General features: G+C 39.6%; 1 protein-coding gene across 1 annotated transcript; it reads right to left on the minus strand.

The window, feature by feature from the left end:
* Positions 1 to 1,154: 1,154 nt before the first annotated feature.
* snx9b (sorting nexin 9b) lies at positions 1,155 to 27,051 on the minus strand. Its single transcript, XM_084736842.1, has 20 exons — positions 26,920 to 27,051; positions 24,621 to 24,707; positions 21,807 to 21,881; positions 20,616 to 20,747; positions 17,876 to 17,953; positions 15,649 to 15,811; positions 14,094 to 14,129; positions 12,721 to 12,850; positions 10,187 to 10,271; positions 9,874 to 9,999; positions 9,527 to 9,644; positions 9,292 to 9,422; positions 8,539 to 8,642; positions 8,305 to 8,408; positions 8,040 to 8,117; positions 7,756 to 7,832; positions 3,804 to 3,893; positions 2,309 to 2,423; positions 2,116 to 2,207; positions 1,155 to 1,966 (listed from the first exon to the last, which is right to left on the minus strand). Exons 1-20 carry the CDS (start codon positions 26,929 to 26,931, stop codon positions 1,919 to 1,921), a joined length of 1,881 nt encoding a protein of 626 aa, XP_084592968.1. The 5' UTR covers positions 26,932 to 27,051; the 3' UTR covers positions 1,155 to 1,918.
* Between the last annotated feature and the right edge of the window lie 59 nt (positions 27,052 to 27,110).

A 27,110-nucleotide genomic window follows, 5' to 3' on the forward strand; every position in this document is an offset into this window, starting at 1 on the left:
ATAATCTAAGTTCCTTATTTATTTTAATTTGCATCTGTCCAATGTGTGTGCGGAGAGAAAATAGTAGAAAATAGATCCTGACAAGTTTTGTCAGGATCATTTTTCTAAGTTACTTTTTTTCATCTGTGAAAACAGGTGAAAATTAAGCTTTGGAATGTGTGTGTGTTTTCTTAAGAAAATATTTGAAGGAGCGATATGTAGCGAATGCACATGCAAAAATGCAATCCAGGTAGCGAGTTTGAGCCACAGATTCTATATTAAATAGGTTGAAATTTTATTTAATGTACAGTCTATGGTTGAAGATTTGCAGAAGCGCTGCAGGAGTGCAGGACATGCACAGCATCGTAAATTGACAATAACATGCGACAACAAGTCCTTTACTGTAAGCTGATCAGCTGTTTATAACTGTCAGTTGTCCATCAATGTAAAGTTAAGCCTGTTACCATGAAAACAAAAGCACACTGCTCTGAAAATACACTCTGGAGTTTGAGTTTAGTGCCTGACAGACTCCATTAACATTTAAGCTTTAGCTCAGTTTAACCGTTAGGAACATCTACGGCTTCTACAAGATTATTAACGATTTCTTTTGAATCATAAACACCAACTCATTTGGCAAAGATTCAGCATTAGTTTGAACTCTAATAAACATGAAACGGGCAAACAATAACAGTTACTCCGGAACAGAAACTTCAAAGGTGGACAGCGAGGCTGCAGCTTTGATGTCAGAGAAGTGAATATTTCAACGTAACATATTTTCTTGATCTCTGATGACATATCGTGATCATTTTCTGATATATTACAGTAAATATGTTACAGATTTCTTCTTTAAGTGTTTGTTGTAATTCTCACCTCATTTTGGCCACAAGGTAGATATACTGTGTGTTAACAAGTTATACAGGCTACAACAAACTGTCTCTTTTGTTTGCCAATTTTTGGCACCGATTTAAATACATTTCTAGCCAAAAGAAAGACTCGACACTTTTACATGACCTGCTAACGTACAATATATGTACGCTCTTTTTAGAATAGGGCTGCAACTAATGATTATCTTCATGATCAATTATTTTTCTCAGTTAATTAACTGTTCAATCCATAAAATGTCAAAAATATGGTGAAAACTGATCACTGTTTGCGAGAGCCCAACGTCACGTCTTCAAAATAATTCAGAACGATTAATGCTGCACATCAATCGCTTGTGGCAAAAAATGAGTATTACAACAACAAACATTGCAAACACTTGATACTGACAATTATTTCCAACTGGTGAAACTTATTTTTTCCCCACTTGTTTCACACATGAGCAAATTAAGGAATAAAGGAAAATTATCCTGGTTTAGCCTTTTTTTTTTCCACTTGTCTTTAAGTCATAAAAACAGGAGAGAAAACGATTTAGATGATTTTCTTGCCTCACTTGCCTCTCGGGGTAGTATTGCTTTAAAACAGGCAGTAATACGCATGCACAAGCGAGTTTGTACCCGTAGCTGAAAAAGTTTGCATCACGTTAGATAAACTCATGCAATGAAACGATTCGTGGCCACAGACTGTGAGACTGCGATGTTAACTTCCTGTGTCACGAAATGCGGACCTTGGACAGAGGAAAGGCTGTGTGTAAATAGTGCTTCTTGTTCTGCTATCATCGCTGGCACTTAAAAAAACAAAAAACAAAAAAACAAACACACTGGTGTCAAAAGCCTTTCCGGCTGTTGCACGTTTAACTGTTCACAGACGAGAGTAACACCACGAGCTGGAGCTGTTGGCACGAGCCGCGAAGGAAGAGATGAGGTAAGAGCGACAGAAAGAGAGAAGTGAAATTTAAATTAAAGGGAGGGAAAAGAAGGCAGAGTAAGCAAGAATATTTTGGATGTTGAGCTGGTTTAACTCTCCTTGTCTTGTAGTGCGAGACTGAAGGCCGCCGCTTTCACATCGTAGTGAACTGACTGTGCGCTTGTCTCAGTTTCTCAGCAATCTGTCGAGTCAGAGGAAGAAAAAAAACTCATGAATACAAAAGCAGCAGGTGGTCATGTGACGGATTTGCGACTGCTGTCCAGGTAACGGGGCAACAAAAAGGACAGACTCCAATTTACTTTGATATACGGTCGATAAAACTGCCTTTACCGTCTCGTAAAACTTGACTTGTTCCTCCAGGTACAACTGCATGACCCTGTTGTAGTCGTAGATACGGTTGCTATGGAAGTGGTTCATCTCAGCTGCGGGAGACAAAAGTGGCAGGTGAGGGCAAACCGCGTGAATCAGATATCATATTACAACAAACTCCGCTGCTTAACGTGTTTGTGAGCGAGTGTGTTACCTTGTAATGCGTAAGACATGGTGCTGACTCGCTTCGCCATGGTGACTTTGTCCTGAGGGGTAATTTTACTGGTGGCCACCAGCTTGTCGGCCTCCTTCAACTTGTCTATGGCTGCCTGCAAGAATCAAACACAGACAAGAGTCTTCAATGCATCTGCATCCAGATAAGGTGAAGAAATTTAAAAACAATCAAGTGGCATTTTGCATTAGACTTCCTCTCTTCTGGACAATGTTGCACAAACTACTTATGAATCATTTAGTGAGTTCGTGTGTTCAGGTTCTCTAAGTTCTTAGCGACTACTAGCTAGTTTATAATTTACTTCAGGAACGTCTTAGCTCAGCTTTAATGTCTAAATCAGCTTTTAAGAGCTGACCGATGAAAACCAACCAACAATGTTAACAGTAAGTCACTGTAGCATAATTAACTGTAGCATAACGTCCAAATCTAAGAGTTTTAGGGCCCAAACGATATATTAAATTTAAATGTTGGTGGCTTTTTTAAAATTTATTCATGCACATGCAGCAGCTCTGTGAGGATTCTCCGTCATCCAGCTCTTTGTATTCACTAAGGGTTATCGTAAGCTCAATTAAAAACCTAAGCTGTTAAAACATTTGTTTGGATTTACTTTGCTGAAACTTAACATCTAAAAATCATCATGCTCAAACCGCAAAACAAATATTTCACTCCCAGTGGCCCACAACATGACTGAGTTATGCAATACTACAGTTTCTTTTCAATTAAACTTCTTCACACAGAACTTTTAGCAGCAGTTTTGACTGATCAAAACATTCAAATCAGATTTAAATGAATGCCAATCAGCTGTTTTGCTTTCTTAAAATACCTCCACACAGCTGATGTGATGACAGGTCTCACTGCTGTGTTACTGTGACACATCTCTCCTAAAGACATGTCACTTAAAATTTAGTTTAGCATCCCTAATGAGTAATAAGTGTCAGGTCAGATATGTCGACCGTGTCTATTGCCTTTTTTACTTAAGAGGGGTCTAATAGTGTCAGATAGTAGTTAGCTAATATCAGCTCATCGACAGTTGCAGTTTAAGTCACAGCTTCTTTCTCTGTATGAACTAGTTTGTGTGGTGGAACCCTGTTTGATTTAGTGATGCATAAATATCCACAAAAAAAGTTTGCAAAAATGTTTGAACTTAAGAGCAGCTGGAGCGACTGGCTCCTGCTGCAGAGCCAGTTGCCCCTTGAAGAAGCAACTGCCCCAAAAGAAAGACTCCATCTGCATTTTTTCCAGGTTTTTCAAATGGAAACTCCGACTCAGCTGTTAGCAAAAAGCAGTGACGCAGGTTACAGTGCTGATGCTGGTTTATTTCAGTTATTATATGTAACGTCACCATGTAGAAACTTATGTTATTTTATTTTGACACTAAAACATGCACTTCAACCAAAATTTTAATGTTCTGATTTAACCCACCCTTTAAAAGTTTAGTGTGTATAAATGAGACATCACATTAAATTTGTTGTGTTACCTTATGGACTCCGATTGTGTCCGGGAAGCATCCGAGAAGACCTTTATATTCATTGTTGGTCTCCATGACGAAGTGGAGGTCTTTCTTGGGCTGTGACGGGAGCAAACACAGGGACAAAAAAGAGATAAATTTAACCTAAAACTGGAACAAAGATAAATCCAAAAACAGGAAAAACACACTGATATGAAAGCGATACGAAAGAATTCAAGGAAACATTACGTCACAGGACTAATTTCTAATTTTAAACAGCCTGTGTGAAACAAAAAAGGGGAGATTCAAGTTTATAAAGAAGCGGATTATCAGTAAAAGACCATGAATTCTTCAAAAGCTGAGCCTCCAGCAGAGTGAGATACTAAACAAAGAGCTGCTGTAGTGCTACACACAGTAGATACAGTAACAGAGGAGGCACTAATATTTAGCTCATATAGCCACTTATCTGGTGGAACATCTGGATTTATGTATATGAGACTCATTCTGCTCTTATCATTGAATTTATGAAGGGAAAACTGTGTGCAGCCTCCTCAGGTTAATGCAACAGATATAATTCCTGTTTTAGGCTGCTATGGTGAAACTTTCACAGGTTGCAAACCGCATGAAACATAACTTCAATGCAACTTGACAATTGAATGAATCAGTTCAAAAATGAGCCTCGTGCAACACAATATAATCATTAATTTCACTAAAATTAGCTGGCTGGTTTGGTTATTTTTAAATAAGTGTCATTGTATCTGCATTATCTGAGTTTCATTTTGTATAATCTTCTCTGGATTATACCAGTTTGGATGTGTTGTATCACATTTTCTTCTGGCTCATTAGTTTTGCTTCATAACGGCTGTCCTGGAGAACAGGAAGAGAGCTATCGCTGCATTAATGCTTATTGATCTGCTGGAGGAAAAAAAAAAAAACACAACCTGCTACTCGCTACTCCAAAGAGAGAAACCACTATTCACAGTTTGATCCAGTGAGACTCTGTTGAGTGCATTCAACCTCTGATTTACGGAAATTAAACAAATACTTTGCTCTTTGATTCCACCTTCTATCACTAATAATGTTATATTATTATTATACTATTAATATGAAATTGTAAGACTGACAAATAACAGTAAGGATCGCCCGCTTGCCCGTGGCAAGTAAAATGCCACATCAGGCTCGTAAGTCTGGCAACTCACTTGCCTGAGTGGGCAAATGTTAAAAAAGAATTAAACTACTTTGATAAATGATCAATTGTTAAGTAATTTTTTTATGCAGATGGAAGAAAATGCTGTTTTCAGCCTCTGTTCATTATCATATTAAAGTGAATATCTGAGTTTTTAGACTGACTACAATAAACATCTAAAGACATCACCTTTGATTAAAAAAAAAAAACTGGGATGGATAAGACTTTCTGACATTTTGCAGCCTTAGATTAAACACAACAATTAACTTAAGTCTTGTTGTTATTTGATAAATACTCTAATAAATAAATCCTAAAAGCATAATTTGTTTGTTGGCAGTGTCACCAACCTGACATGAAGTCTATGGCGATAATTTCCTTCTAAAAACATTCAAAACACTATCCTCTGTTTTATTATTTTGTTTATTCTGGTGCTAAGCAAGTTGAAATCAGTTCAAACTTTTTGCACTGTGAAATGTCTGATGTCATCAGCGTTTTTGATTGGCAGTTGGATGAAACTAGTTTCACAAAGTTAGGAGTTTTGCAACTGTTGATGCAGAGTTTCAAAACAAGTTTCATGTGTGTCGCAGAGGACTTCACCCCCCCACAACTCAACTGCAAATTCATTTCACCTGAGTTTCAGCCAACTAAAGCTGCGAAAGTTTCACCACGAAAAAGCCAAATCAATAACTCAAAATAACGAGAAACTTTCTCAAAATACTGACTTAGTATCTCAAAATATTGAGTTGCTATGGCAAAAATAATGACAAATCTTCTCAAAGTAATGATATTACAATTATTTTGAGAAAGCTGCTAATTATTTTGAGATACTGAATCAATATTTTGAGTCATTATTTTACTAAAGTTTGACATTATTTTGAGTTATTACACAGCCTTGTTAAAGACTCAGTCATGATCGGTCAATTATTAGCATACTAAGGTCTGTTATCAATCAAATCCTTTGCTTTTTTAAAGAAGTGGCTGTGTAATAAGCAGGATAATGTGCAGTGAGCAGGTCGTTTTTGTGAAATAAACCCATTCAGGGTAAATCCAAGTCCTGCATCACCCTGTCAGGGTTTATTTTATTTATTAATCTGAGATACTGATACTGATGTGAGACTCCTAAGATGATTCCCTGTGCAGACACTGGTTTTCACCATCGCCGTCACAGGCATCACTAAACTAACATGAACAATTCTACAGGAGCACTGAGTAAAAAAGTGTCCGGAGCAGCACGAGCTTACCAGATGACTCCTCCCTCTGGAAGCTGCTGGGACATTAAAAAAAAAGGCCCAAGTTTGATTTTATTACACACCACCACACTGATCAGGCTGCACAGAACAGCTACAATCAAACAGTCGGTCAAAACAAGCTTCAGGAAACTCTAGAAATACGTTTTCCTGCGGCCTCTTCCTCTACAGATACACACTTCATCACAGCAGGACGCTGTGTTAAAGGAGGTCATAAAACGCCACAACTAGGATGTAAACACTGACGGCAAGCAGGAAATGTTCGCAGGCGCTGTGTGAGATATTGAGATGCAAACGATGTGGTTGATAAGCAAGTCTAAAATAAACTCAAAAGACCTTTGAGGAAACGGGAGTCCTTAAAGTGCAGTATATCCTCCTACACTGCTGCCAGGACCTTTAAGACACTGATTTTACTGTAGGCGTCGAATGATTGTCGGCCTGGCAGAGTTTTTAATCTGACATTCAGCATTTTTACAATTTCTGGAATCGTTATTTTTGTAAATCCAAGTGCTGAATAACTACATTTATTTAAAAATGCATTCTGTAGCAGTGCAGTCACGGTAACAAAAGTTTGGTACCAAGTTTAGCATCACGATACTCAATACCAAAATGGTACTTGAGCCTGAAACAATACTGGTTTGATACTTGATACCCAACAGATCAGATCAGACACAGAACGTCCACAGGCAACATTAACCCTGGACATAAAGCATGCTGCTGCAAAACCACAAGACCCACAGGGTGTACAACATATATTTACAACGAGGGCTGTGCTCAGAAAACGTTTTATTTATTGGGTCAAATGTTATTATGCGTTACAGGCCTCCCCTGCAAATCTATAAACTATGATTTTACCATCTGATCATTTATACCAAAACATTACTTGAGCAAACCAAGTAAGTAAGAGAAAGAAGCTGAGAGTCTCGAGTGCTCAGCTCAGCCAGAGGCTGAACTGAACCTAAACACACGCCCTCGGTGACTGCATGTTGCAAAAATTCCCTTCAGTATCTCTGTAAACACGCCGCTATGAAACCACAACAAGTACCGAACGTTGGGAGATCAGCAGGGGTGAAATCATAAGTCCAACGATCCAGTATTTTCATTGCAAAGTGAAAATATCCATCTATAATATCATCTGTGTGATACACCTTTATTTTGAAATTCTCATGGTACGTCTCTGTCACAAATATTCGGAAGGATTGAGTCAAATCAAACTGTTGAATCATAATTTACTTGCTTTTTTGAGTCGACATAAATGTAAATGAATATTTTAAATGAACACAAGTCATTTGTCAGGCCCTGAAATTAATTAAATCGTGGCAGACTTAGTACCTAAACTTTGGTTTGACGTGTAACACCAGCCTGTAGTCACCACATTAAAGCCTTGCTAAAGTCCCGCCCACACAGCACTATCTGATTGGCTATGCATCACAAATAACAGCCTCATAATCCTGAGATCGAGAAAGGAAGGCAGCAGATATTTCCAGTGCTGCTTGAAAAATCAGTCGATGCTTTCAGTGCAGTGTGTTACAGCAGTCACATCACCTACCTGCTCCGCCACCATCTGAGCGATCTCCTCGTACGTCTTTCCTGCCGCCGTCATGGCGTCAGTCAGGGTTGACTCGCCTGCAAGCAGGAAAAGGGTTAAAATGTGTCATCAGTGTGTTTATTGCCTGTATCTGTGCGCCGATTTGTTTCAAAACAGATTTCTACATAATGAATTACTGCATAGTGAACTGCATCTACCGTCAGTATAATGACTACATGTGTTGATTACAGCAATCTCTTCAAGTCACTCGGAATAACATTGGATGTCATATTTGTGTGTCGTACCTTGGTATCCACTGCTGGTGAAGACGGAGGAGAGGTTCTGGAAGGCTTTGCCGATCCTCTGGTACTCTTTTGGCAAAGCTGAGGAGGGAAAGAAAAGAAACGTGAACACATACAGACACACTGTGTGAACGAATTCTTCTTCAGTTGACAAAACACTCAACACAATGAACCGGTCTTTGATGCAAACTGTATTTAACGCACAAAGTGAGGGTGTGGTCCGTGTGTGTTAAAACACTTATTTAGCTTCAGTGTGCTGTGTACGTACGGCCTGTGCATCTCTTCCAGTGCTCGTGGCCCACCGTGAGGATTTCTTTTACCCCGTCGTCCATGGCTTTGGTAAACCTGCTGAACTGCTCACATTTCTGTTCCCTGTCACACAATCAACCATAAACACAGTCAGTTACACCAATAATCTTGATGCTTTTTAAACCACGCTTTTCTAAGCACACAGTTGGGATTGTGTTTGCAGTGGATTAGCGTTAAGATTGATTAAACTCACACTTCCACGGGATCCAGGTCTGCAGCTTCAGGCTCTATCGTGGAGAAGATCATCACTCCAACCGTCTCGTCCTTCTCTGCTTTTCTCTTCCCCATCTTCCAGTCCTGTACCAACAAATCCCTTATTTTAATTGAGCAATGATAAAAATCCCCAAAATTTAAAGGAGCAACAAGGAACTTTCATATTGTGTTGATTTTAGAGGCCGTTGTGGATGAAAGCAGGGACGGGCATTAAAGGACTAGTGTGTAGGATTTAGTGGCATCTATCAGTGAGCTTGCAGACTACAAATGCCTTGCCTCACCCTCCCCTTCCAAACATGCAAGAAAATGGTGGCCAAAACCCAAGAAAATGTGAGGTCATAGGTCATATCTATAGCCAGTGTTTGGTTTGTCCATTCTGGGCTACTGTAGAAACATGGCAGTGGAACACCCTCTGTAGATAAAAATCACTCATTAAAAAGCTGAACTGTATTCAGTTAAATATAGCTTAAAAGGATTTGCAAAACACTGCATTCTGTTTTTATTTGTTTTACACAACATCCCAACTATTTTGGAATATGGGTTGTACATTTTTAAATTAAAAATCATCTTTACTGTATACAGCTGTTGAAGAACAAATCAGAGCTACTTTACATCAAATGGTTAATGTTAATAATAATAAAACCAGGATCTTTCAAACCTTCACTAATACAATCTTAAAACCACAGATCATTCACAAGCTCAAGGTAGAAAACACGGAGGAAGAATATCAAACCTTCTCATCCTTGTAGGTGAGGAATATCTGGAATACTTCACTGCCGGAAACAACCGGGTGCCTGCACATCCTGGTCATCCAGCCCTGCAACCGCTCCATACGCATCTTAATAAACTCTTCCTCAAATCGCCCTGGAGTAGAAGATTAAAATGTCACGTTGTTCGTGCTGTCATCTGCGATACTTAATCTTTTTTTTTCTGCGATACCACTGTCGTTCACAGAGTCGGGCGCTTACCTGTCACCTGTTTGTCTGGTAGAGACGGGATGGGGATGGCTGACCCGAATTTGTCTAGCAGCCTCTCATACAGCCAATCAAAGTGCTTGTATCTGTGATTGACCGGTCGGTTTGTGGTCTGCAAACCAGTAACAAGAAGTTATTGACACCAGAAGTCATGTAAACTGAGGGCAAACAATTTTATCATTATTTACCGGGGTTTATAATCTATACTTATATGCAATATTATATCTATTTTAAAATATTACTTGCAGTTATTTGGTGTTGGCTAGTGTTGAAACTCTAGTTTGGCTCAGTCCTAGATTAAAAAAAAAACAAAAAACTGACAGTTTGAAAATGCTACTCACGCTGGGTGTGATCTGGTACTCGATGTAGCTCTTGAGGCCATACATCTTCGAGCCTTTCTTGGGATCAGCCACCACACAGTCGAGCTGAGTTTCAGGGTAAGACCACACCGGACCAACTTCTCCAATCTGAGCATAAAACACAAGGCTTAGAAACCTGCTACTCCGCCAAAAAAAAAGAGGAAACCACGCTGTGATACAACTCAGTATACTGTAGGGAAATACAACATTCAACTGATCTACCTGGGCTCATGACTCATTCCTAGTTTCGCGTGTTATGATAAAGCATACTGTATTTTGTCTGGAGATAACCTACATAGATTGGTAGCTTCTCTTTCCCCTTAGCGAGCTGCTTGCAGAGGAGGTAAAGCTCTGGACCAGATTTGGAGAACCCGGGGAACCTGTTCAAAGAGAAAGAGAAGTTTAACAAGTGAAGCTCCCGATCACTCTCATCATGTCAACCACAACCACCTCATTATACCGTCATTATCATAATCTTTACGACATGTAATAGCGCTATGGAGCTGATTTTTTTTAATGTAAGGTGACACGCCTTCCTGCCAATGTTTTCATAGCACTCAGGCTGATCTACAGGGAGGAGCGAGGCTGTATTCAGAAGAAATCAGGCGATAATAGTGATAAGCGCAGGATTGTGCAGCGGGGTGGGTGTGTTTACTTGTATAAACGTAACCTCTGTGAAAACAAGAGCTGAAATATTGTGAAAAAAGATCTAATTGCGATTAGTTTTGCTGATGTTGTGATTGCATATGATTGCAATATTAGAGGGAACATCATCATTCTCATTTTCATTGAAAAACATATTAAAGGTCTGACTTTTGCAACGATTCACAGCAAACGATGCAGAACTGCAATGATTTCTTAATTAAACGATTAATGGATTAGTTGTCAACAATTAAATTACTTGGAAACTATTCTGAAAGAAATACAAAATTGCTTCAAATGTGAATATTTTCTGGTTTCTTTACTCCTCTTTGACAGTAAACTGAATATCTTGTGCACAAAACAAGACATTTGAGGACTTTGGGAAACACTGATCAACATTTTCTGACATTTTATGGACCAAACAAATAATAGATTAATAATAAAAATGACTGACAAATTAAACTGAAAATGAAAATAATCATTAGTTGCAGCCCTAGAAAGACATTCTCTGCAGCACAATAATTTTACATTTAAAAAAAAAAGTTTTTTTTATCAAATATTGCACCTCTTGTGATTTGAAAACTGCAGCAGACCAGTGTGATTTTGATAAAATTCAGATTAATTGTTCAGCCCTAGTGAAAATGTTTTATTTCTCTCATTTATTGGTTTTCTCACTGCCACCGCTCCCTCTCTTTATTTTCTCTCTCTCTCTCTCTCTCTCTCTCTCAGACCAAAGACAACATCTTGGTATCATTATTCTACAGCATAAACTGCAGCCAGATGCAGCTGGGTACATGAAATAAACCAATCATTGCTGAATAGCGCCCGCGTCAATGATGGCTGCGTTCCTCCAAAAGTTGACTCTGCTTCGATTTTTTGTTGCAGGCTGCTGCAGGATTTTTTTTGGCTATTTGCTGTGGTTCCAACAAGAGCTGCACGATTCTCACTTAGAAACTCGAGTTAAAAACCCCATCTGACACGGTTGCGGTCTAGACAGGGCTTTAAACAGTCTCTCTTTTCCTCTCTTACTTTAAAACATCAAAGTTATAAAGTTGCTGAACAGAAAAAAATAGAAAGGTGATGCACTGCTTAACTTTACTGAGGTTTGTGTGGTTTGGCATGGCCACCGTTTAGAAATGAGATCACACTTGCCCCATTCAAATGAAGGAGAGGACTGGTGTTTACTCTGCAATGACTGTTTCGGTCTGAATCATTCACATATAGTAAAATGGGCAACATGAGAGCTTCCCGAAAGCAAAGCCGAAACATCTCTGCACACAGCTGAACTCCAATAAAGAGATGAAGAAGACTGCTAACAAGTAAACATGAATGTAAACAACGCAGGTTTCAAACATAGAAATAGTACCTTTTGCAAATGTTCTATGAGGAAGGAAGTGCATTCAACGTGTGTTTTTACAAGTTACTCTGAATGCAAACTCACAGGGCACCTTTCACAATAAGTAATAAACTAATGTGGCAACAGGAAGAGAATGTTACAGCTGACTGAAGCAGAAAAAATAGCTGCACAACCCACCTCAGATCAGCTTAATTTAATTACTAACAATTTATAGTTTAAATCGGCAGCCCCTGGACCCCAATTTCACGAGACTTTTGCTTTCATATGGTTTGTTACAGAGATTGTACCTCTGTAATTTCATTACAGGTGTGGTTCTCTGGCCAGTAATTCTAATTTTATCTCATCTCTGATGCTGTTAAGGCCCTATGTATCCTTAAAGCTTAGGTTCTAATGTCACAAATCTTTTGGTTTGTTGTATAAATATTACTTTTAGCGCATCTTGACTACATTCAGTTTAGTTTTAGATAACATTTAATGTTTGTGTTGGTGATTTCGAATACAGAGGAAACACTTATGTATGAAACCCATGACCAAATAGTCATATGTTCTGTCAGAGTGTTACTTATGAATGAAATAACAGTGAAAATAAAATACTCCGCTCTTTGCTGGGAACCCCCTCAAGGACCCTCGAGGCTCCCTGAATCCACATTAGAGAGCAACTGTTTTAAATCACAATATTTGTGCAGTTTTCTTTTCAGACACAGAGGTGCTGCGTTGCGTCCCGTCCTTGACAAAGATTTTTAGAGCCATCAACACTGTTCTGCTGCTTTATTGTTCTATAAAACCCCACAGGTCAAAGCCTTGTGTCTTGTCGCCTTATGGAGTCTTACTTGATTTTCATTGAAGATGCATGAGCCCCTCCTCTGTTCATTGCTCCACTCTCTCCAGATTCTGACTCGGCGTAACCGCCGGTGGACTTCATGTCGTCCCACTCATCGTCCCACTCATCATCCTCTGCTCCTGAGGCACACATGGTTGTGTTATAAATCGCAGGCACAGGAAGATGTTCTGTTCTTCAACAACCCAACATGTAAATGAACGAGAAGCAAACTGAAGGAGTTGTGTGAGAATCCACAGCTGCTGGGGAAGATTAACTGCTCCATTATATTAATTAAACACCAGCAGGGATGGACATTATCAGTTCTGTTTAAACCAATTCTTAATTGTTTCAATCACAGATAGCTGTTGTGTTGGATAGAGACAACTACATGTTGCAGCATAAGGTTAACTAATATTATCTAAAGATGATAATAATGGAGGAATTACAAAATGTCCAGTGTTTAAGGTTAACAGGGATTTATTGGCAGATTAAGGCAAAAATGCAACAAAAGATTGATGAGTATGTTTTCATCAGTGTGATGCAAGGTGTTTCCAATCTGCAAGCTCGTTGCTTGATGCCACTAAAAACCTACACACTGGTCCTTTAATTTGGGTTTTGTTATTCTTATTTCAGAAGTAGAAAAAAGACAAAGCTTTATTCTGTGATCCTAAACATTAGATTCTGAAGAGATTTTTGCAGAGGCATCCTAACTGATGCAGCTGCACGAGTTTAAGGAAATAAACTACCAGCATTTCTGTAATTTACTGACATGCATCAGCAACAAATATGTAAACATACTGTATACACACCAGTGTCACCCATGCTTGAAACAAATGATTTGCAAACACTGCACTTGTTTTGATGTTAAAAAGGAATTCAAGCGTTGAAACAACATTTCCGTTCCACCGTAGCTCAAGTTTCCAGACAGCATGCACCTTGATGTAAAAAACAATGTGAAACTCTTTCTAATAAACTAATTCTCGATTTCATACCTAAATGCTCCTAAACATAAAACAGAATTTCTATATTTAAATTTTACACAGCTCACAACTTTTTTGGAATTAGGGTTGTAGTTGCTGCCCCATTATTAAACACTACAAACTACAACAGAAGTCTCCAACATGTCAAAGTTTCATATTATGATTCTGACTTAATAAGTATATTGCATGTGTTAGTTGTACACTTTAATCACGTCACACTCCAACATCACAATGAAGTGTAAATGTAGTGTTAATATCAGGATATAAACTGAGTGTCTCACACACATGCTTCTAAGAATGTAAGTCATTTCCTAAAACCTCTCCTCATGAGCACTTATTGCCAGTCCACACACACACACACACACACACACACACACACAAAAAGAGGTGATGTACAGGATACCTGTGTAATCAATAAGGTAAGGGTACGGGTAGATGTCTTTGGCAAGAGGGAAAGAAAGGAAAAGTCTGTTAATTCCTCTCCCTGCCATTCATTCTCCCAGTTCCCTTTCTAAAATAACAACTGGAGAATTTAAAAAACAGGTCAAGTAATTTGTCCTTCTGAGTCATGCGTGAGGCTAACTTTTCCACAGCCTGGCAAAAACAGAATCATGACTTGATGATTGTCCACATGTCCAAATGCTGGAGCATCTGTGCAGAGGGACTGGCCAGAAACTGAGTAGAAGCATATCTAGGAGTTAAAGGCACTCCAGATCTTTTGAAAACAATAATTACTGGATCAAACTACCAGGAGACCCAGATTAGGGGGTTTACTGCAGATTCCTAATGAATTTCACTTCAGCTATCAGGTGAAATTGAAGGACAGAAAACAGTTTTCTCTCCTGAGTATTAAAAATATTCTTTCTAAAGGTGTTTTATGATGCAAACAGCAGCTGAGATGATTTAATACGTTTTGCTGCTGACTCTGTCCACAGTATTACTTTGCTTTGCTTCCTACCCTGGTACTCCTCTCTGCTTCCCCAAAATGAGAGCATGTTGACCGCCATCTGCTGCAGCTAATACACCGACTCTGGATCAGTACTTCATACAGCTCACCTTCAAATAATCCAAACTGTCTCTTAAAGCACATTTTGAAAACCTAATATACATAAATCTTCTGTCTGATGACACTAATCGAAGTTCCAGATAATCTTACTCAAACATTCTGGATGTCTTCCATTTTTCACCCAAACAAAGACCTTTTACCACATGTCTGGAGAACCGGATTGTGGTCAAAAGGCTCACATGTTAATACAGTTGTGTACTAAAACACTGAATGTTCTGGGATGTGCAACCCCCATCCCAACAGATGCCATTATCAATGTACAACACAATTCACAAGCCATATTATCTAAACGTTTTCCTTAATTTAATCATTTGATGAACATTTCCACGGGGCTCAGTAAATCTCAGCTTTGCAGAACAACTCCATCCACAGCAGCCATACCGTGTATTCGTTCCTGTCCACACAGTTACAGCTTAAAAAGCAAACTATCTGCAAACAGTTAGCTCGACTGTTTCGCAAGATAATGATGCCAAGAGCTAAAAAACAGAGCGTGACTTTCCCAAGCCTGCAAACCACATTAAGACATCATGGTGCAGAATCTCTGTAATCTGTTTTTAGCACGACATTTTCTTGATTATGATGTCTGTTACTTCCAAAATCTGAGAGTTAAATCAACTTTAATCATCCTGTTAAACATTATACATGAAATAAACATACTAACTTGAAAGCAGAAGCACTTTGGAGTGACGCACAAGCAGCAAAGTCTTCATTTCCTAATTTAAATCATCCTGAGGCCTGAATAGCAGTACTGAGAAGTGTAAAAACTACCACAAGAATGAAACTTACAATTTAGAAACAGCACATGATCACAGGCATAGGATTTTATTGTACTCACAACTGTTATGGTTTCGACCTCACGGTTGCTAATGTTAACTGCAAAGCCCTTTCTTACCTGGGCCCTGGTAAGCCTGAGGGTGGCCCTGTGACACGGCGCTCCAGGGGTCAGAAGTACCCTTCCCAGTCTGGGTGCCCTCTGGATTGGACGCCCAGTTGTTGTTGGAGCCCCCCGAGGGGTCCGCGTTCCACACCGACCAGGGATCATTACCGTTACTAGCCTGGAGGAGACAAGACAGAGAAAATGAGAAGGAGAGAAACGACAGATCCGGTCTGGAGAGGAGGGGGAGAGTCTGTTTAATGAGCAGCCGACCGGAGTCTTAAAACAACATGCTTTTTCAAACACATGATGCAGACCTGACCTCTAACAGGGAATCTGTCAAGTCAAATCAACTTGACTGTGACAGTGCAGTTTGTAAATGCTGCTGTTTACACGCCGCCGCTTACTGCTAAACAAAAAAGTTACAAAATACTGCAAATCTGGAAAAAAACACATGCTGATAATGATGAATGTGCACAAACAAACACTATCATTCTCAAGTCCACACACAGTAGTTTACAATATACTTTAAGTAGAAGCTGAAATTGCAATTACATGCCATGCTTGCAAGGCATATCACTGTGAAAACTTGCAGAGGCATGCAATAGATGTGTATGTGTTCCTTTTGTAGGTTGCAGTTATCTTAAAGGGATAGTTTGGATTTTTTTTTAAACTATGTTGCATGAGTTGTTTATCTACAGTCAGTGAATTACCTACAGTAGATGACAGCTGACATGCCTCCGGTTTGGAGAAGCAGCAGGAGTTAGGAAGCGAAGCAATGCGCTGCTGTGAACAGTGTATGCTATATTTATAATATTTTCGCCATTTTACCTTGCCTTCAGATGGCCCTTTCTAATGAGAAACCGCCATTACGCAAGACAAATATTTCTCTCTCCAAAGCAACCAGACTCTCTTGGCAAAAACAGTAATTTTACCTCATAGAACTCAGTTGATTTGCTGTTAGTTATTCTGTTTTATTGTGTGACTTTGGTGAACCTGAACTAACCTTTTAAAACACTGTTTTTTCCAAAGGAGTCTGGTTGCTTATAATGAGCGATATAATGACTTCAGTTTCCCGTAGAACAAGGCTGGCAGGTTTCAAGGTAAAGCAGTGAAAATATTCTTACACTTACACTGATACTGATGTTTTTTAGGTGGCAAAAATATGTTTTACTGCTGACTGTATTCAGTTATACACTGACTATGGATATGTACATCATATAACCCCACTTCAAACAATCCAAACTGTCCCTTTAATGTAATCATCAACTAGTGCAGGGTTACGTGACAGACCCCTTAATGCACATATACCATATACATACAGAGAAGTTCTGTTAATAAACCAGTAGTTTCACAATAACTTGCTGCAGTGGCACAACACAGCAGTGCAGAGAGGAACAACACTCAATGTACAACCACAGCTCCAAAAACAGCTGGGACACCGAGAAAAATGTAAATAAAAATATACTGCAATGATTTGCAAAAACCTTTCAACTTACAATCAACTGAATTCAGTACAAGGACAAGATATTTCATATTCAGATTGATTAACTTTATTGTTTTATTGTAAATATACACTCATTTTGGATTTTATGCCTGAAATATGTTCCAAAAAAGTTGGGACAGGGGCAACAAAAGACTGGATTGCTCGAGAAACACCAATTTGATTTTGACAGAGAGGTGAAGTGGAGAGGAAAATTAAATGTTTTCTCTTTGTATTAAAATCAATTGAGTATAGGTTGAAAGTTATTTGCAAATCACTGAATTCTGCTTTTATTTAAATTCTACGTAATGTCCCAGCTTTTTTGGAATTGGGGTTATTCATATATAGACAACATATTACATAACAGTCTGTCAAAATATTGAAATTTATTCAAAGATTATTCTGATGATTATATGGAGGTAATGTTTGTGTTCTGCTCTGATGATTCATCGGTGTGATTGGACGATTGTACGTGAGATACGGAGATCGTTGACTCTGATCTTTAAACTTGGAAAGTTTCACTTTGGTGCTGATTCATACAATCGAGATGAAGGGTGTGGGAGTCGATCGGTGACGTGTGGGCGTGCGTGTGCGCACTGCAGTGCGAGGTGAACGGAGACGGTGAGCTCATGCTGTCTGCAGACAGTAGTAGGAGGGGGAATTTGGGGAGAGGACGGGGCTCGGGGCAGAGAAGGGGTGAGGGTGGTGGAGGGCTTCATTCACTACGCGCCCCCAACCCCCCCTCCCCCAAGTGGCGGTTACCTCATCAGGGGACGAAAGGTAGGGGGAAACTGGGGTGTCAGGGGTTTCCGGCTGGGGACTTAAGCCCCCAGCATCCACCTTGAAGGGAAAAGAAGGTGACATCATCACAAAGCGCCAGCAGTGAAGGTTAACACTCAGCAGGGGATGGGTTAAAGTGATGCTGGATATACAGTGTGTGTGTGTGTGTGTGTGTGTGTGTGTGTGTGTGTGTGTGTGTGTGTGTGTGTGTGTGTGTGTGTGTGTGTGAGAGAGAGAGAGAGAGAGAGAGAGAGAGCATGAGGGACGATGGCTGACACATTTCCTGCCCTGACTCAACCTCTTACTGTGCCCAAATTTCTACTGATCCAGCAGTACACTCACATTCAGAACTTCCTGCCTGCTAACGACAAACATTTCACTGCACTTTATTTCCTCTTGGCACTGCGTTACTCGTGTCAGTTATAAATGACACGACCACGGCGAATATCTTCCACACCAGCTGCTCTCACTTCTGCATCTGTGGGGTTCGCACCCGCCGCGCCAGCATCAGTAAAAAAAAAAACCTGTCAACTCTGTCACTTCTGCTTTCAGCTTTTTCTTCAGCAACACCCCGTCACACGTACTTCAGTGTGGGAGAATGGGAACATGGCAGGTGCACTGTGCCTGGCACAATCATGGGTATTTATTCTTACTTCCTCTGCAAAAATATACAGCCGTAAAGTCATTTCAGAGCTCAACGATAAGGACTGCCCACTTGAAATGCCATGTTGGGAAAGTAAATCTGGAAACTCACTTGTCCGACCGGGCAAGAGGTACAAAAACAAGAATTAAACTATTAAACTATTTTGACTAATGATGGATGATTTATGGTTAAAGTAATTTTAAACCCCAAAATTCTGTTTTCAGCCTCTCAAATATGGAGATTTCCAGCAAGACAAGACATTTTTCATTATTTTCTGACATTTTATAGACATTGCAGCCTGATATTAAAGATGAAGATTAACTTTAGTATTTGTTGTTATTTGATAACTGCTAATAAATAAAACGACCTGTGCAGAAGCTAGTAAAAACTGACTCTGGGCAAGTAGATTTATGACCCACCTGTCCAACCGGGCATGTGGAGCAAAAAACATTTATGTCCGACCCTGAATTTACTACAGACTGAAGGTTACTAAATAGCCAAAAAATCTGAGCATTTGAGCTGCAGGGATGTTGATAGGTTTTCCATGTAGTGCATCCCCAGGAACCACAGGGGTCATTCGAGTGGGTCCTGGGAAATTGAGTGTGTTACCAATAAAATCCGTGGTTAAAAAAAAAAAAAGAAATAGGCAGCGCTGCACAGGGTCATAAAGTATTGTTGGTCATATAAAAATAAAAACTCAGGTGTTCTTTAACGATATAGCCAGTAGCTACATATAAATAAAAATTACTGCCTAATGAAAGTCAAAGATATCGGTTGGCAGTCCAAATCTGCGGCACTCTGATTGTGAATATAAAAAAAACTCAGAGTCTTCATCATGCACTGATGAAGGCTCAGGGCAGAGAGGCACTTAATAAAGGATTTTTACATTCACAATCAGTGTGCCTCAGTTTTTTTCCACACTGTTTCCACTAGTTTTAAACTTGTGTTTGGTGTTTTATGGTTATATTCATGTTAGAGGTGAAACAGAACACAAAATTCACATGAGGATGAAACAGTTACCGGTTTCACAATCAGATCCCCGATGATAAGTATTACTGTTTCAAATTTTAATCATCATTAAAGCCACACTTTGAAGAACTTAGCATGAAATGTGGGTTTGTTTTGCATCAGTGGAAACACTGACATCAGAATGAAATGGTTTCAGTGTGTTTATCAGGACTTTTTCAGCATTATTTAGCAACACTACCACAATAATACTGATAACTGTGCTAATTTTAGCCACTATAATCATGATATGAAATTTACATACCATTTCACCTCTAAATTCATAGTTCGGTATGTAACTCGGTTTCTGTACGTTTTCTTTACAACAAGGAAAACAAAAAAATGTCGAGAACAAAATTAGTGTCACTTATTTTGGAAAAAAAATTAAAACTAACAGTTAAGGTGCTTAAATTCTGGCATATTGTTGATATTGTCAAAACAATAAATAGCACAAATAAATAATAAGTAATGCCTCATTGTGAGACTCTGACCTGCTGATAATTCCCGATCTTGTGCTCGTTTAGCAGACTGATTAACATGCACACTTGAAGGCACATTGTGTTTGAGCATATGCTTGAATCCTGCAGTCTTTAATTTAATTTAGGCTTCAGCTGTTGCTTTTGTCTGAATCTGCGGTGAGAGGCTGTCTGAACATTGTGGGGGGAATGACTCACCTTCCACCTTCTTTTCGTCACTTTATGCTAATCGACACGTTCGGGTGATGCAGGCATAAATGACGTGTTTGAAGTGTTTCCACAGACAAACCCGACATCATTTGAACAGTTTCTGTGTACAGGTAGACAGTAATCTTTGTCCATTTTCACTGCAACTAAACAGGAAACCCTAATGCTCCCATACATTGGAGCAGAGACACTACAGGCTAACTAAGCTAAGCTAACTAGGATGCTACAGGTGATACACAACAACTGGTGTGCTGCCAAAACGTTCTGGGGAAAAACCCGTGTTCTAAAAGCTTTTTTGTTTGTTTATTACCACATATTTGTTGCTCACAACGTAGCATTAACAAGGAAAGTTAGTTTCCTGATCCATTACGTCATAATGTGAGTGGATTACCTGGTTTTGTGCAGGTGCTGAGCTGGGAGCGTAGGCATCAAAGATGGACAGGTCTGCAGACCCAACATTTCCTACACTTGGAGGAGGCACTGTTGTTCCCGCCGCTGGGAACGATGGAAACTGCTTGTTTAGCTACAAATGAATTGATAAAAGACAGAAAACAGTCCCATTAGGAGAACAAATCCAGATATTCCAGCGTGATTTAATGACTTTTAAAGGTGCATTCTTCTGCGGTAATGCGATCATGTCTCCTTGGTATTCCCTGGCTTTGCAAACTCGGTTTTTAACTTTCTCCATTTATCCAAGGTGTGATAACACTGACTATTACTTAAATTTACACATTTAAATCTGCTTTAAAACCTCTTCTATATGAAGATACACCCTTAAACCTTCTGGCTATTTTTGTAGTTCGACACCTGTTTTTGCAGATCTTATTTTTACCAGTAGAGTGCACTGAAACAGAGAGTAGTTTCATGAGAAACGGGCTGCGTCCTGGTGTTTTTTATTAGATATTACGTAAGCTACAAGTGCAATTGTCATCAGTGGGTTTTTATGATTTGGAAACAAAATCAAAACAGTCTGGGGGCAGCTGGAAGGAGGTAACCTAAGGTCAGACAAACACTCACATCCACATGAGCTTGTTTGCCGAGTGAAACAGACGGAGAATATCAACCTTTCTCTTTGTCCACACAGACGCTACATTGTTAGATGTTGCAGTTAAACAGACTTCAAGGACTTTACTTTTAATCAAACTCTCTGTGTCTCTTTCTGAATGTCTTCAGAGTGAATCATATCCTCATGATGAAGTCACAGTTGCTGGATCAAACTGGACACAACACACACACACACACACACACACACACACACACACACACACACACACACACACACACACACACAAACACCCTAATCAGCAAAACCCTGAAGGAGGCACATCCTGTTGTGATTTTAGTTTCAGGCACCACAGTCTGAAGCCACTGCAGAAACATATCCTCCTCTATTACGACAGATACCTCACAGATAGATGCACTAAGAGGGTGAAACCTTAAATATTTGGTTGTACTTTGATATAGATACTAGTGCACAGATATGGTGAACCTTGTCCTCAAAGCGTGACAGCAGACGGTTTAACCCATTTCAAATCCTGTGAGATGTAACCAACACCATACGCTAAGTGAGTGTCTATCTTACCTCGATGTAGTCTTCCGGCACCAGTCCAACATCTCCTCTGGAGTTCTGCGCTTCGATCCAGCCGCCTCCGATATTCTGAGACAGAGCGAGACCCAAAACAGCATGTTAGCGTAACTGACCAGGACTGCAGAGAGTAGCTGTCTGCACCTCTCCGAAGCATTTGATTCAGTCGATCAGGGTGCAAATTCTGCTCGACTGGAACAGATGGACAGTGTATAAAATGGTTCTATGATGATCTCTCAGTAGCCTCCAACAGTTTAGGTCATTAGTTTAGTCGTAAGGAACAAATACAGAAAAACTTTTGACAGTACCGGAGCTATAACCACCGATTTCCATCCAACACCAGTCCCTTACTGTGTTTGAAATCATCATTCACTCACTCATTATTCTCTACGTACCGCTTATCATACAGTGAACTACATGGGGAATGACACTGAAATTTTCTGATCATTGTTCCAATAGATGCTCCGGATATTTGTGTGACGCAAGCAGAAGTGTCCAGCATCACGTAAACAAACCGAGCACTCAGGAGAACCACATTGAAATGCCTGGAGCCCCCAGGCTGAACCTTTATAGAGAGTTCTACCAGGAACCAAATAGGGGTCTCCTATGGGGACAAGCTGAAGAGCTCCCTATGGTTCTAGTTAGCACCCGTATTTCTAAGAGTGCAGTGATGTTCCCTTTGATCCTGTGACTCTGTTGCCAAAACAATACAAATAATGAGAACAATAAAACTGTCTGAAGTGTTTGACAGCCACATGAACTTGTGTTGTGTTACTGTAACTGTGTTTCTCTTAAATTTGTTTTTGTAATTAAGGAAACCAGGTCCCCCATTTTAAATGTCATTTAAGAATTCAGGTTAGAGCGAAAAGCTGACAGCAACCAGGTTACAAAAGTATCTGTAAACACACTGAAAGCTCCCAGGACAAATTCCTCCACAGTCAGTTTATTTAGAGAAGAAAAAAAACATTCTGTTTTCCTTATACAGTAGATCCTGGTTGGCTTAACACCGACTTGATTAGAAAAACTATGTAGGTCAGCACACAGCGAGTGACCTTTGAACTGTGGGCGACTGGCTGCAATGACATCATGTTTGCTCCCTGCCTTTTCTCCCTTTTGTCCGTCCTTCCTTCCTCCGTACGTGTCTGTCACACTCTGCAATTATAGACAACCTGAGATCATGTGAGTTTTAGCCTTTATTGGACTGTTTTCAGTGGCAACGTCAGAGGAGAGTCACATGAACGGTGAAAGTTGAGGAAACAACACACAAAGTTATAATAGTTAAAGGAGCAACATGTAATGAGCAAAATCAGTACAGCAGTCCAAATACTGAGTTGGAGCCATGTATGACTGTATATTAAATCTTATTTACAATTGAAGTGAGTTGTTTCCCCCCTTCACCCCCTCCTCCACAGACTCAAAGAAGCTCGGGCAGGCTGCAGGGATACTCCAAGACCGTAAGACTAGTGCAACATTATAATTTGACAATAACAATCGAAGGCGAGTCCTACACTGTATATTGATCAGCTGTTTATAACTGTCACTGTAAAGTTAAGCCTGTGTTCATGAAAATACATACTCTGGAGTTTGAGTTCAGTGACTGTCTGTCTTCTGCCTGCCAAACTCCATTCACATTTTGCTCAATTTAACTGTTACAAACATCTGCTCCTCCTTACGGATTATTAATGATTTCTTATGAATCAGAAACAGACACCTACTTATTCAGCGTACATTCGGCATTAATTCTAACTGTAATAAACATGAAACCGGCAGGCAATAATACGAGTTACAGGCCGTGATAGATATTTAACTGGGGGACACTGTGGCTGTAGCGTTATGGTCAGCGAAGCTATTAGTGTGACAGCATGTTTCCTTAATCTCTGATGACATATCATAGTCATTTTATGATTTATTACAGTTAATAAATTATAGATTTATCCTTTACTCAATGCTAAAATACCACCACTTAAGCGAGTTGCTTGATTTACTTGCCCTAGGCAAGCGGGCAAGCCTTATTGTTGAGTCCTGACCACAATACCGCAGCCATGAGCTCATTACTGTTATCACTGCAACTTTTATTTTGAAGGGTCAATCTCATGTTGAGAGCCGGGCATCGATATATTAATACACTCAAGTTTGAGCGCAGTCACACACACAAGTTAGGAACACTGAAAGGTTGACAAGTGTGTTTTCAACACGGAAAAATTAATAAATAACAACAGAAGACATTCAGCGTTCGATTTATCATTATGGACTTATTTTACCACGTCTCCAAAAAGACACTGCAGCTCATTCTGGATTACAAAGCTTGTGAAAGGGGCGTAATTGCACCAAAGCCTATGTCGTGAAGGTACAATGCTAGTGTTAGCATTAGCTTAACATTAGCCTTTCCTGCTCAGCTTACTTTTCCATTAGTTGGGAAACAACAGACGAGACTTTTCTTGGTCGTGAGAAGCTGCAGCGTTCATTAACTGACACACTCTGACCTGTACTGTACATTTACTGCCAGACTGACAACTTAATGCAGCGCTGTCAGCCTGCCGCTTACTCTCCCTCACTTGCTGCACACACATTACACACTGCCCTTTTTCTTAAAGAAGCTGAGATACTCTTATGACAGCATGCTTCAAGTAAGTCAAGTAAACGTAATTATTAAGATAGTCGAGGTAAACCACCATCCTGTGGAAATATGTTGCTTTGTCACCGTGGTAAAAATGCAGCAGCAGGTAGATGCATCCTGCATGCAGCGTCTGCACTGGGTAGAGGGGAGACACGGAAAAAAATGAAGGTAAAGGAGCGCTGGTATAGATTTACCTGGTTGGTGATAGTGACTGTCTCGCCTTCTTTCACTGTCAACTCGTTGTTTCCAGGCTCAGCAGTGAAGTCATATAAAACTTGTGCCTGAAGACAATCAAGAAAAAAAGGGTTATATTCATGTGCATGAACACACAGATATAGCAACACACCCAAATAGCACCTTCAGTATTCTACCTCCTGTGAAGTTAAATCAGGGCACAGTGAAACAGGCTCAACTAGTTCTTCTGGGTATATTTTGCTGACTCTTAACTAGGCACCAGTATCAACCCAAAACACTGAACCATTAACATTAGGTTGAGACAGGGGCCTGAGGTTATACTGACCCAGATTTATCAACCAGGCCCAAACAAATACCTGCAACAGTGAGAGGTGAAAACCATTCTGAATATGATTTCACCTTTCACAGTTCCCTTAATGGATGATTTTCAGGCATACCCACTCGTTTTACTCATATTTTCATTAATTTGACTATCCAGACTCAGACAAATTGCCAATTCTTATCCAAAACTAAACAGTTCAGCACGTCATGTGCTATCAGCACAGTGCCTGACTATGTAGCTAACTTGTTCATTAACCAATGAGCTGAATGGAATGCTATTTGCACTTCCCTGAAACAGAGATCTATTTTAGTGTTGGGCCGACACCTCCCAGGAGGTACAGAAGCTGGATGATGTTTTTAACAGGAACTCATCAGTGCTTCTGGCCACGGCCTCCACTCTGCGGGCTCAGTTAGTATTTTTATGTGGTGAAAGCGCTCCGTTTTTGTTTTGACGTCAGCTTCGGCCAAGGATGATCCAGACCGTCCAGGATTGACAAGAGTAGTGTCAGCTGCACAGATGAAGGGCTGCAACTAAGTTATTTTAATCTGTTGGTCATTTTCACAGTTAATTGATCAGTTGTTTGGTCCATAAAAATGTGAAAAATGTTTATCACTGTTTCCTAGAGTTCAAGTTGACATCCTCAAAAGTCTTGTTTTGTCTACAACCCAAAAATATTCAGTCTACTGTCACAGAGGAGTAAAGAATCCAGAAAATATTCAACATTTGAGAAGCTGAAATCAGAGAATTTGGACATTTTTTCTTAACAAAGGACAATGATTAGTTACTTTATCGAAATAATTGCCAATTAATTTAATGGTCGATTAACCGATTCATCGTTGCAGCTCTACACAGATTTTATTTAAATTTAAAGTCACCCTCCAACCACAAAAGGTGTTACTTATTGTTGCTTCACTTGGATGTTTGACAGTTTGTTTGACAGAATTCTCAGATTTCAGCTGCTTAAATGTGAATATTTTTTGGTTTCTTGGTTAGTCCTCCACATCAGTAAAATAAATATCTTTGGGTTGTGTGTAAAACAGTACACATGAGGATGTCATCTTTGGCTTTGGGAGACACTAACTGATATTTTTCAAAATTTTCTGACATTTTAAAACTAACAACTATTAACTGATTAATAAAAAAAAAAAAAAATCAACTGGTTAATCAACTACGAAAATAACCCTTACTTGCAGCCCTAGATATGACAGGCTAATATCAGGCTCTCCTTTTGATACACATTTTGAATTAAACAAATACTGCAACTGCAATTTGAAAAACTGCAGCATTGTGATTTTAATAAAATTTTAATCAACTGTTCAGCCCTAGCTGGAAAAAATACTCAAACAATTAATCTATAATCAAAATAGTTGGTGATTAATTGTGTTTCAATTGATTAATCAACTAATCATTGCAGCTCTAATATCTATACGCTGCTAAAACTATTGATACTGACTATAACTCAAATTCTTATACTAATAATAGGCTAATAAAACTAACAGTATTCGTGGTGATTATACACTGCAGACCATGATGAAGATTAACCACTCTCCCTCTCTCACAGACTGTGCTGAATGAGCAAAAAGCCACCCACACGTCAAAGACTACATTTCCCAGCATTCCACGGGGCTAGAAATGACCCGCACTGGAAAGGTAGTAAAATGTCACAAGACACTTTCTTAATGAGACACATTTTCCATGTTACAGCAAAAACACTCGTGTCTTCGTTTAGTGCACTCAAATCTATTGTACTCGTCCGTCACTCGCCTCTAAAGCAGAGTTTTAAACACGTTTTCGACTCTTAAATATGAAGCTTATCGAGTGAAGTGTTCACTGTAAACCTAATGCGAGAAACTGTAACTCTGTCTGAGCTTCCATAACCCGCATTATTCATAAAACTACGGCTGTCAGGCCAAACCGGTGGAAGTAAAACGACCAGGCTGACGTTAAAACGGCTTCAGAAAAGTTGTCTGACTTACCTTTACCGCCATTGTCGAAGCATTGATCAATCATTACAAAAACAGGCCCTGCGGTTTTCAGGATTTCCAAATCCTCAGCTGGACATTTCCCCCCGCTGCTTCTCAGCTAAAAAAAAAAAAAACGAAGAAAACACGGTAATTCCTCCCGGTGAAGAGCCGCCGAAACACACACTTCAACACAAAACGGTCGG

The sequence above is a fragment of the Lutjanus erythropterus genome, chromosome 15 (genome assembly GCF_056507025.1).
Source record: "Lutjanus erythropterus isolate fLutEry1 chromosome 15, fLutEry1.hap2, whole genome shotgun sequence".
NCBI lineage: Eukaryota > Metazoa > Chordata > Actinopteri > Lutjaniformes > Lutjanidae > Lutjanus > Lutjanus erythropterus.